The following is a 12504-nucleotide window of genomic DNA, read 5'->3' as shown; positions in this document are numbered from 1 at the left end:
CATAGTTCTCGAACCCGTAGGGTCCGCACGCTTAAAGTTCGATGAACCCAATCCAGAATATGAACCATAAAAGAAAACACCTACTAAACCAATCACAGCAATACCAGCTACAGTACCTATCAGCCAAAGAGGAATTCTTCCAGTAGTATCGGCCATTTCCCCTACTTTCCTCCACATTTTATCAATTGGTCATGCTAGAGACAAAAACAGTCATGGGTAGTTATAAGGATGGTATCCTTCCAAATGGGATAAGAGAATTCTTATTAGTCTCTTTCTTTCTCTCAATTGAAGAAGTAATTGGAAAATAAAACAGCAAGTACAAAAATGAGTAATAAACCCCAGTATAGACTGGTACGATTCAATTCAACATTTTGTTCATTCGGGTTTGATTGTGTCATAGTTCTATAGTTGGAATTTGGTTTATCGTTGGATGAACTGCATTGCTGATATTGATCCCAAGAAAAAAACAGTAGGTACAGCTAGTCCGTGAATAGCCAGCCATCGCACTGTAAAAATAGGATAGGTTCGATCTATGGTCATTGAGGGCCTCCTAAAAGGATCTACTAAATTCATCGAGTTGTTCTAAAGAATCAAAACGGTCGGTTATTAACGGAATTCCTTGTCGGCTTTCCGTGAAATACTCGTTTGGCCTAGGACTTCCAAACACGTCATAAGCTAAACCCGTACTGACAAATAACCAACCCGCAATGAATAGGGAAGGTATAGTAATGCTATGAATAACCCAGTATCGAATACTGGTAATAATATCAGCAAAAGAACGTTCTCCCGTGCTTCCAGACATGCTGAACTCCCAAAATTTTTGTACATTCAAAAAAGGAATTGATTCCGTAAAAGATGGGATCGACCAGTAAATAGAAAATTACTGATATTTCATCCTTGTGAGATTGTCAATTTTGTACCAAAGGTGTATTTTGAGTATACCGAATTAGTATAGCTATCCTTCCTATGGCACAGCAATCTGGTTTTGCCTGGTTCCGAAACATAATTACTTTTTTTTTTTTTTATTTTTTGTCTATAGGTAAGCTATATGTTATTCAAGGCATCAATAGAAAACCCCATTTTTGTAGGTTCTACTTACTTTTCATTGGCTTCGGAATAATAGAGTAATTCGGAATAGCAGCCAAAATCTTGGGAAAATCTAAGTTAATGATCAATAGGTTTGGATAAATAATTTAGGAAGGATATTCTCATACTGACACAATACAAGGACAAGTATATGTGAAATCTATCCTTTCATAATTCGTAATTAATCCTTGTATTGTTTGTTGGATTAGGTCTAACTTTCTTGACCAAACTGCGAGCGCGGAACTTTACGAGATGAAATAGGGAAAGACAGAAGATAGAATAGAACTTAAAAGGATAATTGAAGTGACTTGTCTTCGAATCTACTTTGGTTGGAGTTCGAAAAAGGAATAAAAATAAAGTAAATTCAAGGAAGAGCTTTCTTTTTTTTTTTAACAGCCCCTTGGCAGGTCGTGGAATGCTTTTGTTCTCCTCTTATTCCATATGGAATACAATCAGTTAAAATAAGAAGGAATAGGGGAATATTCGATCGTTCACTCCAAAAAGAGGGTCCTATTGAAAAAGAAATTATCCAAAATAGAAAGAAGTTTTTTTTTTTCAATTCAATTGTTTATTTATCTCTTATTCAAAAATTTCCTTGAAAATCGAATTTCATTTTTTCATTCAATGGGGTTAGATGATCTAGTTCTTAATATTATTACTTTACTCAATTGACAAATTCCACAACAAATCTCTTGATTCGGAATTAGGGACTCATGTATCATCTGATGAATCCACTTTCTTTTACACTTCTGTATCTTACTCTATCTTGTTTTTTAGTATTATCTAAAATAACTGATGAATTATGAATTTTCCATAACTTAGGTAAATGCTTTACCAACATATGTAGTGTAGTAAAAAAAAAATAAATGGAATTTAACTCTTTCATGCTTACTTTAACTAGTTATTTTGGTTTTCTACTGGCTGCTTTAACTATAACCCCAGCTCTATTTATTGGCTTGAACAAGATACGCCTTATTTGAATTGACTGAATAATTATAATTCAGAAAAGAAAAATCTTTCTTTGGGATTCCTGGCATTCTACGACTCTTTTCCAGACTAATTAGGAATTCTTTTCTTGGTCATTGAGATTCGTGGATAATTTAGAGTACTATTTAGGGATAGATCGTACCTCTTTTTTTATCCCCTCGAACAAATCGAAATGATTGAAGTTTTTCTATTTGGAATCGTCTTAGGCCTAATTCCTATTACTTTAGCGGGATTATTCGTGACTGCGTATTTGCAATACAGGCGTGGGGATCAGTTGGATCTTTGATTGAGTCATTTTTTTTTGATTGACCTCCTCCAGACCAGAGAGGAGGTCAAATTGAAATTGGAGTTACAATTCAATTTTGTTAAGTTATTTTACTCTGCTTCGACATAAGATAGATGGAATCACGCTCTGTAGGATTTGAACCTACGACATCGGGTTTTGGAGACCCGCGTTCTACCGAACTGAACTAAGAGCGCTTTCATTCATTCAAAAAGAAAATCTTTTTCTATTCCTAATGTATCTCACGTACGTATAGTCTCCACAAATTCAAGTTATACCCACTTTACTTTAATTGATCTCGTCGCTACTGCCTATAAAGAAGAAAGAAGTAATAGGTAGGGATGACAGGATTTGAACCTGTGACATTTTGTACCCAAAACAAACGCGCTACCAAGCTGCGCTACATCCCTTTTCCAAATTAAATTGTTGTACAATGCCATTGTACACAATTCCTGTCTTCTTTTCCACATCATAATTTTCTTGTTCTTTCTATTTTCTTCTTCTTTCTTTCTCTATCTATATATAGAACCCTCGTGTCATTTCTTCTTTTTGGTCTCATATAATTAAGGAATTATATACATATAAAATCCAATATAATTTCGCCTATAAAAGAAGGATTACTTTTCCTTGGTAATATATAGGAAGAAGGGGTCATCTTTTTCTTTTTTAGGGATAGGAAAATTTCGTCGATATGGTTCATTTTATATATAGCATAACAATCTTGGGCAAGAGTTTATGATCATATATGTATTCCAACAAGGAAGGAGGATTTTCAATGCGGGATATAAAAACATATCTCTCTGTAGCACCCGTGCTAAGTACTCTATGGTTTGGTGCTTTAGCAGGTTTATTGATAGAAATTAATCGTTTATTCCCAGATGCTTTGTCATTCCCTTTTTTTTAATTCTAGTTATTGCTATGGAAGGGATAGATTTCTTCGTGATATGACAAAATTTGATCCTTTTCAATCTTTTTTTAGTATCGGAAGGAAAAAGAAAGAAAAGATGGATTGGGTTGAACCTCAGAGTCATTAAAAATTTGGTAAACCCCATTTTTGAAAATAGAAATTCAATTTAAAGGGGTACCCAAGCTAAATAAGGCCTCAGAAATCAGAGCATAGAAAAGGCGGGGCTGGCTAATTAAATGAAAGGATTTCGAACCAAAATCTTTGCTAATTCGACAAGGATTGTATTCTTTAATTATTTCTCTATTTTTTATTACTTAATTTAAGAATAAAAAAAAATTATTCTAATGAATTTTATTCTTCTTCTTCGGATTCAAAATAGAAGAATAAAAGAATAAGTAGAATAATTAAGTTAAGTCAATCCAAAAAGAAAAGGAGGTTCATGGCCAAGGGAAAAGATGTTAGAATCAGAGTTATTTTGGAATGCATCAGTTGTGTTCGAAAAGGTGCCAATGAGGAATCGACGGGGATTTCTAGATATAGTACTCAAAAGAATCGCCACAATACACCCGGACAATTAGAATTCAAAAAATTTTGTCGTTATTGTCGCAAGCATACGACTCATCACGAAATAAAGAAATAGGAACATCGTGTGTTCGATCTTTCCAAACAACAGAAAGAGTAAGAACTTCATATTTAATATATAAAGAAAACATAGTATAGAATACAACAGAAAGATGTGGTTTGATGAACAAAAGTTTGTTCGGAGTTCCGGATGAGATCACGGACATGACGAGGAGTCTCGAAATGGTCGAGACATAAAGATTGATATATTGGATGATATTATTCGGACACCGGATGAGTTCCGGGAGGTACCGGATAATTATCGGAGTGCCGGAGGGTTATTGGAACCCCCAGGGGAACCAATGGGCCTTAATGGGCCTTAAGTGGGGAGAGAGGAAGGGCCACAAGGGGCTGGCCACCCCCCCTCCCTTGGGTCCGAATTGGACTAGGGGAAGGGGGCGGCGCCCCCTTTCCTTCCCTTCCCCCTCTCCCTTCCTTCTTCCCCCTTTCCTCCAGGTGGAATCCTACTAGGACTTGGAGTCCTAGTAGGACTCCCTCCTCCTGGTGTGCCCTACAGGGCCGGCCAGCCTCCCCCTCCCCTCCTTTATATACGGGGGTAGGGGGCACCCTAAAACACACAAGTTTCTCTTAACCGTGTGCGGTGCCCTCCTCCACAATTACACACCTCGGTCATATCGTCGTAGTGCTTAGGCGAAGCCCTGCGCCGGTAACTTCATCATCACCGTCGCCACGTCGTCGTGCTGGCAGAAATCTCCCTCGGCCTCAACTGGATCAAGAGTTCGAGGGACGTCATCGAGCTGAACGTGTGCTGAACGCGGAGGTGCCGTACGTTCGATGCTTGGATCGGTTGGATCGCGAAGACGTTCGACTACATCAACCGCGTAACTAAACGCTTCCGCTTACGGTCTACGAGGGTACGTTGACACACTCTCCCCGCTCGTTGCTATGCATCTCCTAGATAGATCTTGCGTGATCGTAGGTAAAATTTTTGAAATACTACGTTCCCCAACACGAAGGTGTGGGGGAGGCACATCCATGACGGAGGAGGAGGGAGGCCCTGGCGGCGAGCATCAGGGAAGTGGAGGAGAGTGTGCGGCCATGGCGACAAGCGTCGAGGGAGAGAGGGGGAGGCGTGCGGCCATGTCGGCACGCATCGGGAAGGCACATCCATGGCGGAGGAGAAGGAGGAGGAGGCCATGTCGATGAGCATCAGGGAAGTGGAGGAGAGTGCACGACCATGGTGACGAGCGTCGAGGGAGAAAGAAGTGCAGCCATGTCGGCGCGCATCGGGAAGAGAGGATTAGCGAGAGCAGGAAGAAGATAAGAGGAGGGAAGGGATATGCGTGGGCCCGCAAGGACGGGTGGCGCCTTGTCGTTGGTGGGTGCGCGTGGCGTATGAGAGCGATCCACGCGACCGACGCAAAGTTCGTATGGCGTGCCAGATGTAAACGTTTTCCATATAGAAACACATGGACTTTGGCGGAATTAACACAAAGTTAGAGGGCTAAATCAATAAATAGCCGAATGGATAAGAATCCCCAATCTTTCTCCCGTGTGTCCTGAGGAAAAGACGGCCGCTGCCGGCCGGGAGGGCCTGCTCGCCGTGCGCCAGAGGCCGCTGATGTGGTCGTCTCGTGCCGCGCGCCCTGCTCCGGCGAGAGGGATCGGGCGCGTGTGATTCGGCGGCGCCGGCCGGGACGAAGCCGCTGCAGCCGGCGTCTTGGTCCAGTGCGGGAGTGAAGCCAGGCGATGCCTTCCTCCGTCGTCCAGCGTCCAGGCAAGATTCTGTTCGTGTAGCCATGCGCCTCGAGTCTCCGATTCATTTCTTCTTCCCCTCTTGATTTTCCTGTTTTGGATTTTTTTTTTTTGAAACCCTCTCTTGGAGTTTAGAAGGGAAAGCAAGTGATTGAACAGTTGTCTCATTAATTGTGATTAGACGGCGCTTACAAGAGGTGGTTGCCGCAACCGACATTAACCCTACCTAATTAATTACTCCAGTATAGTTCCTAACAGAATGGAAGCAAAAAGAGAAGTCCAGTTCGAATCGACCGAATTCGTTTCCCTCCCCTCACATCCCCTCCCGGCTCCTGGCCAGGCCAGCAGCCCGCCCCGTCTCTTCCCTATATATTCTGACACCCATCCTGCCTCGCGGGCCTCGTGAGAAAGGGGTCGCGGCCGAGTTGGAGATGGATCCAGAAGAGGGGAGCAAGCGCGCTCGTTCGGCTGATGATGTGAGTCTTCCTCCTCTCTTCTCTCTTTCTAGGAGCGTCTCATTCGAATTCTCTAGGAGGAGCGAGAGCGAGCGTCTCATTCGAATTCGAGCGTCTGATCCGAATTCTCTAGGAGCGAGAGCGAGCGTCTGATTCCAGTTATTTGCTGATCCAAATACTTGTACGAGCACCGGATTCGAATTATTTGCTGACCCAAATACTTGTGCGAGCCATCGGATTCGAATTATTTGCTGATCCAAATACTTGTACAAGCATCGGGTTCGAGTTTATTTGCTGATGATCCAAATACTTGTACGAGCATCGGATTCGAATTTATTTGCTGATGATCCAAATACTTGTGCGAGCAACGGATTCGAATTTATTCGCTGATCCAAATACTTGTACGAGCATCTGATTCGAATTATTTCCTGTCCCAAATACTTCGTACGAGCATCTGATTCGAATTATTTGCTGATTTCTGATCCATATACTACTACTATTTGCTTGGTGCAGAGCACGGACACCGTCGGCCTCACAGCGGGATGGGCAGACATTCCCCGCGAGCTGCTTCCCGTTGTGCTCTCCCGCCTGCCATGTCCGGTAGATCGTCTCCGTTTCTCCGTGGTCAACAAGAAATGGCACGGGTTCATCAAACAACACCCTCCTCGTCTTCCTCCACTGCTCCCGTCCTTGGTGCTACCGGCTTCTCCAGAGCACCCTCTGGTCCACGTAACACAGGGAGGGAACACCCGGCGCCTCGGACTCCCACCAGACATCAAGCAGAGAGCAAGTTTCTGTGGATCCTACGAAGGGGGGTGGTTCGTCCTCGCTCTTGATAAACCACTGGAGAACAGGCTGTTCAACATATTCTCCGGCGTCAGCATTCCGATGCCAACGACGACAATGGTGGACGGGGATGCACGATATATCCGAGTTGAGGCAGCTGCTCTATCAGGGTCGCCAGTTCTGGACCCACCATACAACTACACCATCGGCGCGATTGCAAGGATCGAGGGCAGTGAGTTATCTGGCATTGCACTATGGGACCCGTCCAAGGAGCACTGGACGGGCATTGACTGGGATCTCATCCGATCGCAGAGTCTGGATATACACGATGTGGTATACTCCAATGGCAGCTTTTACTTCCTCAACTCTTATGAGAACATGGAGAGAATTGGAGCTCATCCCAACCGTGAGGGAGTCCCACCCCGTCTGGAGATTTATGTCGAGAAGGATTGGGAGATATATGATGAGGAACACCCGGAGAACTTGACAGTCCAGCGGTATTTGGTTAATCTTGGAGGTATGGAGGAGGATAATCCTTTCCTCATGGTGCTCAAGTATCAAGATGAGCCTACGCAGCCCACTTCCTCTGTGCGCGTGTTCAGGCTAAGCGAGGTTGATGAACCTGACGGTCCAGAGTACCCTGAGGATGTGGAGCCCCGTCTCCACTGGCATGAGCTAGATCCCAGCTCCAAGTCGGACCATGAGTTTTTCCTTCAGGCCAAGCTCATATTCATTGGGCGTGGTTGCTCCAGGATCTTCAATGCCAGTGATTTTGAGGATCTCGACGACAAGTTTCGCACTGGAGTGTCCATTTTCTTCTACGACGACCGTGGCGTCGAGGACCAAGAATGCTTCCTGCGTGGTGACATGGGAAGGTTCACTCTGCCGGAGGCCCAAGTTGAGCCGTGGCCGCCGGTCGGCAGCCAAGCAATCGGGCCACGGTCGCGCAAGTTCCCTCCTACGGGGTGGATTCACTGATATGTTGACCCAGATTGGGGACTGAACATTATTCCCTCTCTGCAACTTAGTCCTCTGCTTCCATTGAGTAGGCCACTAGGGCACACAAAAACATAGATAACGTGCTGCAAACTGTTCTACTAGCAGGCAAAAGACCGCGCCCATGGGTAAGCCAGTGTGAGTGGGTGTTGCTGCTCTAGTTAAGAAAATGGAATGGGGAACGGGAGGCACCAGTAGATCGAAAAACAGTTTTGGCTGGGGGGCTGCTTCATGTGTGTCCTCGTATGTTGTTTTGTTGCAGGTAATGGGCTGAACCATTTGTTGGATACTGATCTATACATTGTTCATTTGTAACTAAACCTTTTCTGGATCAATGCAAACTTCCAATTCGGGTTTGTTTGCAGTTGGTAACAGTTGGTGCTTGTACATGTAACGCTCAGCTGTGAATGAATAGGCATGCATTGTTATTTTGGTTGGAGATGTCATAACTCTTACTCCCTATATATACTAGTAGAATGCCCGTGCGTTGCCACGGGCTTTTCAAATATTTTACGGGAGTTATGTAAACAATTATTTTGTACAATTTCACATGTAAAGAAAAGATAGCACGATCACAATCGGATAAGAGTTTAAACCACTTCCCTTGCAATGTAAATTGATAACAAAAAGGCAATTTGACAATGCATACTATATAGAATGATGATCCAATTAAAAATCGGTTACAAATTAAGATCTATTTGATGCGCTTAAGAAATTCTCGCACAATATCAGAAATGTTGACTTTATTAAAACTCGCTTGCCGTTGTTCTTCCTCCAAATGTTTGCCTTCTTTCTTCATCTGTTGATCCAACCACCTCCACTACACCCCACCTGAGAGCACATACATCCCGAGCACCCCAAACCGCCCTTATATGCCTGGTTGCATGGCTCGGTCACTAACGGGTAAAAAAAACGATGTTGGCCGATGCCTCATAACAACCCTATATGCCTGGGCAGTCCCACATCCATCATATCCAACCCAAATCTGGGAAAAATATAGGGAGGCCCGGGCGCACCCAGACGTGTACACCACATCAGCCCAGCCCACGTTGGCCCACACCGACTCCGCTCCGTCCCACTAAAATCTCCACCCGGAACAAAGCCTATCTCCACTTCACTTTCGATCCACACTCCATTGATTCCCCTCCACTCCACGTCCATCCCCCTGTCCTTCCTAATGTCGAGCATCAGCGGTATTGGAGGCGACAGATCTGGCAAAGAGGACGACTGGGATGCCTTCATTCTTGAGACGGAGAGCGACATGGGCGGCAGCTCGGGCTCAACTCCATCACCTGTTACCCGCCACTTTAGGGCGGATGCCAGCGCGGGCCCGTTCGGCACCGCACAGAGCTTCGCGCGCTTGGCCAGTTCCGCGCCACTGGACCGCCGCCCTCCTAACCCTCCTCTCCATAGCTCCTAAAGGTTATCAGTGGGTGCTCATTCTCGCGCCGCCGGCGACATTCACGCGGATGTCCGAAGAAGAGGCAGCAGCAGCCCGCCGCGAGAGGCAACATGCAAGGGAGAGGCCACCGGCGTAGGAGGCGGTCGCATAGTCCTCCCGATATCTACGGCTAGCTCCCTGATGACGACGGAGATAGACGCCCGCCGGATCTATCGGAAGAACGCCAAGGCCCTCCGCCTCGAGCTCGAGCAGTCGGTGCGCGAGGCAGAGAAGAGGGCGACAGCGGATGCGAAAGCAGCGAAGCTTGTGAGGCAGCAAAACTGCGTCGTTCGAAGGATGGTTGGCTAGATTGACTCCCCCAATATCACTGACGGCTCCGACGCCCCCCTCTCCTGCCACGGACGCCTACACTGGCGGCTACATCCGTAGCAACGAGGAAGTGGCGAAGAAGTGCATCCTTCTCTTCGACTTTGTTACCATTTTTAGTAATATTTGTTTAGAACTATGTTCATCGGCTAACTGTGGTGCTCTTTTGATCTATGTCAGATTATGTGGATATCTATGTCCAGATTATGTAGATTTATATGTCTGTTTGTTTCGTTGATGGTCAAAGTCGTTTGTTTCACGTTGCATGCATAGTATGGATTTGGGGTATCGTATATGAAGATCGAGGCTATGGACGTGGCGATTCGAGGGGTGACCGGTCATTATCCGGGACACACCCACGGACGTATAGCGTGCCTAATTTGATGCCCCCTGCAACCCATAGTTGAACCCACGAACCACCTGCATTGCCTCCGCTCCACTCAGCATTTCCAAACTCTTCTTGATAAATGTTTATCTCGTTAATCATTGATGGTTTTAATTGAAGAGCTAAAGATGCAAAGTTCACAAACTAATCTTTCCTCAAGAAGTCTTGAACCAAGTATCGAGCACTCATAATTGTAAATGTATGTTATACTATATCAATGCAAACCGTCCTTCAGAACATTGGGAAGAACAAAATACATATTTGATCCTCTTAGAAGAAATGAAAAAGATTACAAAATATACCCATGAATCAAGAACTGCAATTTTGAATAAGCTTATGCTTGTACTCATCTTTCACTACTATATAATGAGCCACAATAACTAACCATCCTCCATCACCTCTTGCAAATCTCTTAACCTCCCATCCTTGATGCACTAAACTGACTTTCAACATGACCAGTTCTATCCCTCACCACCCTGCCCAGATTAAATGGAGAATGAAAAGAACGCGATATAAGTACATCAAACAATCAGATGAGGCTATTGACAGTCCATAAATCATGAGTCCTACTGGTGGTATACATGAATAACCAAATGCCATTTACAATTATCCTGAAGGTGGGTAAATAGAAGGGTTACTGGTGGTACTAATTATTCTATTGTTAGTAGAAAATCCTTTTGGAGATCATGGATGACTAACACGATGTTGCAATCAATTTGTAATTAAAGAGGCCAAAAGTCCTTTTTCTTAAACCAGAATTCCTTATGCTGGATTTCAAACAAACCCCACAATAACATGGTCAATTTTGTTTTGGCTCTACTTATCACCTATCAACTACAATTAAACAAATGCGTGACCTATGAAGCTGATAAGAAATCATGTTAACTTGAAACTAAAATTCCAACAAAAGAGTGAGGAACAAACCTTGTTATCATTGCTCTGAAGTCTGAACCTCCCCCTATTTGTTAGTGAAATGTGAGTATGCTTCGAAGATAATAATTTCCTATGCAATATGTGCTTTTACATCTGAAAGAGCTACAAAATATGTTGACTTACCTATGTGCACTTCCTAAATCAAGCGGATAAAATTATTTCTATCAGCAACATAAAATACTAAACATTAGTTCAAATTGAATAATACAGTAGAATTGTCATTTCTGACTTTTTATCCATCACTAAATACGAAAGAAAGGGACAATGTTCACTAACCATGCAAATATGCTGACCATGGGATATTCAGGCTGGCGTATATGGGAAATCAAAGCTAAAAATGACTCGGTAAGTTAGGGATACATAAAAAATATTGTAAAAAGTGATAAAAACAAATCTGGAGCAACTCACGACCCCACGAACTCGTATTCGCAGTGAGCAAGTTAGTGAGGCCGCCACGGTAGTCCCGCACCAAGGGACATGGGCAACAACCGCCTTCCCATCCAACCTACTGATTCTGCTGGCGCTACTTTCATCCTAAGCCCATCAGTACCGCTAGTGTGTTGCCACGTACAGAGAAACTATGAATTGAAATTTTCATCCAAAGCATGAAAAATGTTAATGTTCCTCTCCTCTCCCATCCCTCGTGTGAACATACCCAATTCGTGGTTGCCTCGCTACATTCAGCGTAGCTCTGATGTGCAATGTTGTCTCCTCCAACTCTTAACAAATTAATTGTAGCTCACAACTGGACGGGCATTGCGGGTTGAAGAAAATCCAAACCTAAATAGAAGCAACAAAATGAGGACAACTTATAAGAAAGGGAAAAGCGAGGAAGCACACACCTACATGCCCAAACAGAATATAAGATGCAACTACACTATGATTTACTCATTAAAGAGAGTTAAAAAAGCACACCAATCAATTAAAAGAGGCATCATTCCCTGTTCAAGTCTTTGATGTAATTTAGATTCGACAATAATAATGCAAACCTTTACATTGAATTTATGGTATTGAGACAAAATAATATGCACCAAGAACTATTAATTATATCCATCTATATTGTATTATTAGCATGCAAAAGCAAAATCACTCGACTATACGGAAGCCTCGAGTAACATCCTCCGGGACTGGACCTTCAAAAATGATTACTACACCAACAAACATAAGCATCAAACAGTAAGCTATTTAGTAATAGGATTTTCATACTATACCGGTGTTGGGGTGGGAGAGAAGTAGAGCTCCAGGAGGCATCCTTTGTGGAGAAACCATTAGAGTGTTGCCGCAGGTTGGCATAATTAGTACTTACACAACTCCTGATAAAGCACACGATAAGGTGTAATCCAATCCAATTCATTTCATAATGGGCAGTGGCTCTATCAAACAATATCGTCCCCGTTCCAGGTGTGCCATAGAGCAGAACGCCCATGAATGAGTATAGTAGTTAGGAGGACATCTCAAGATGGTGATAACTGTATCGTTGTCTCCCTGAGCTAACTGCATAATATGGTACTTCAAAGCACATTTTTCTTGAAACTTCCTTGGCGGCTTAATACCAACACGAAGAAACAGTTACAGATAAAG

At 43.7% G+C, this 12504-nt stretch overlaps 1 protein-coding gene and 2 non-coding genes across 3 annotated transcripts; 1 reads left to right on the top strand and 2 right to left on the bottom strand.

The window, feature by feature from the left end:
• Positions 1-2479: 2479 nt before the first annotated feature.
• On the bottom strand, positions 2480-2553 carry TRNAW-CCA (transfer RNA tryptophan (anticodon CCA)). Its single transcript has one exon. It is a non-coding gene; the product is annotated as a tRNA-Trp (tRNA).
• A 139-nt stretch (positions 2554-2692) lies between these two features.
• On the bottom strand, positions 2693-2766 carry TRNAP-UGG (transfer RNA proline (anticodon UGG)). Its single transcript has one exon. It is a non-coding gene; the product is annotated as a tRNA-Pro (tRNA).
• A 2875-nt stretch (positions 2767-5641) lies between these two features.
• Positions 5642-8201, top strand: LOC123182338 (uncharacterized). The gene is made up of 2 exons (XM_044594862.1): positions 5642-6076; positions 6569-8201. The coding sequence occupies exons 1-2, from the start codon at positions 6032-6034 to the stop codon at positions 7817-7819; spliced, it is 1296 nt and encodes a 431-aa protein (XP_044450797.1). The 5' UTR covers positions 5642-6031; the 3' UTR covers positions 7820-8201.
• The last annotated feature ends 4303 nt before the right edge of the window (positions 8202-12504 follow it).

This window comes from Triticum aestivum, chromosome 1D (assembly GCF_018294505.1).
Source record: "Triticum aestivum cultivar Chinese Spring chromosome 1D, IWGSC CS RefSeq v2.1, whole genome shotgun sequence".
In the NCBI taxonomy this organism is placed as follows: Eukaryota; Viridiplantae; Streptophyta; class Magnoliopsida; order Poales; family Poaceae; genus Triticum; species Triticum aestivum.
Note: the sequence above shows the minus strand (reverse complement) of the source record. Positions and strands in the feature narration are given on the sequence as shown.

What these genes read in the sequence shown, in the direction of transcription:
- LOC123182338 (XM_044594862.1), top strand. Translation starts at nt 6,032, where the DNA reads ATGGATCCAGAAGAGGGGAGCAAGCGCGCTCGTTCGGCTGATGAT. An exon ending in GCGCTCGTTCGGCTGATGAT is followed by an intron (nt 6,077 to 6,568) that starts GTGAGTCTTCCT and finishes TGCTTGGTGCAG; the next exon opens with AGCACGGACACCGTCGGCCT.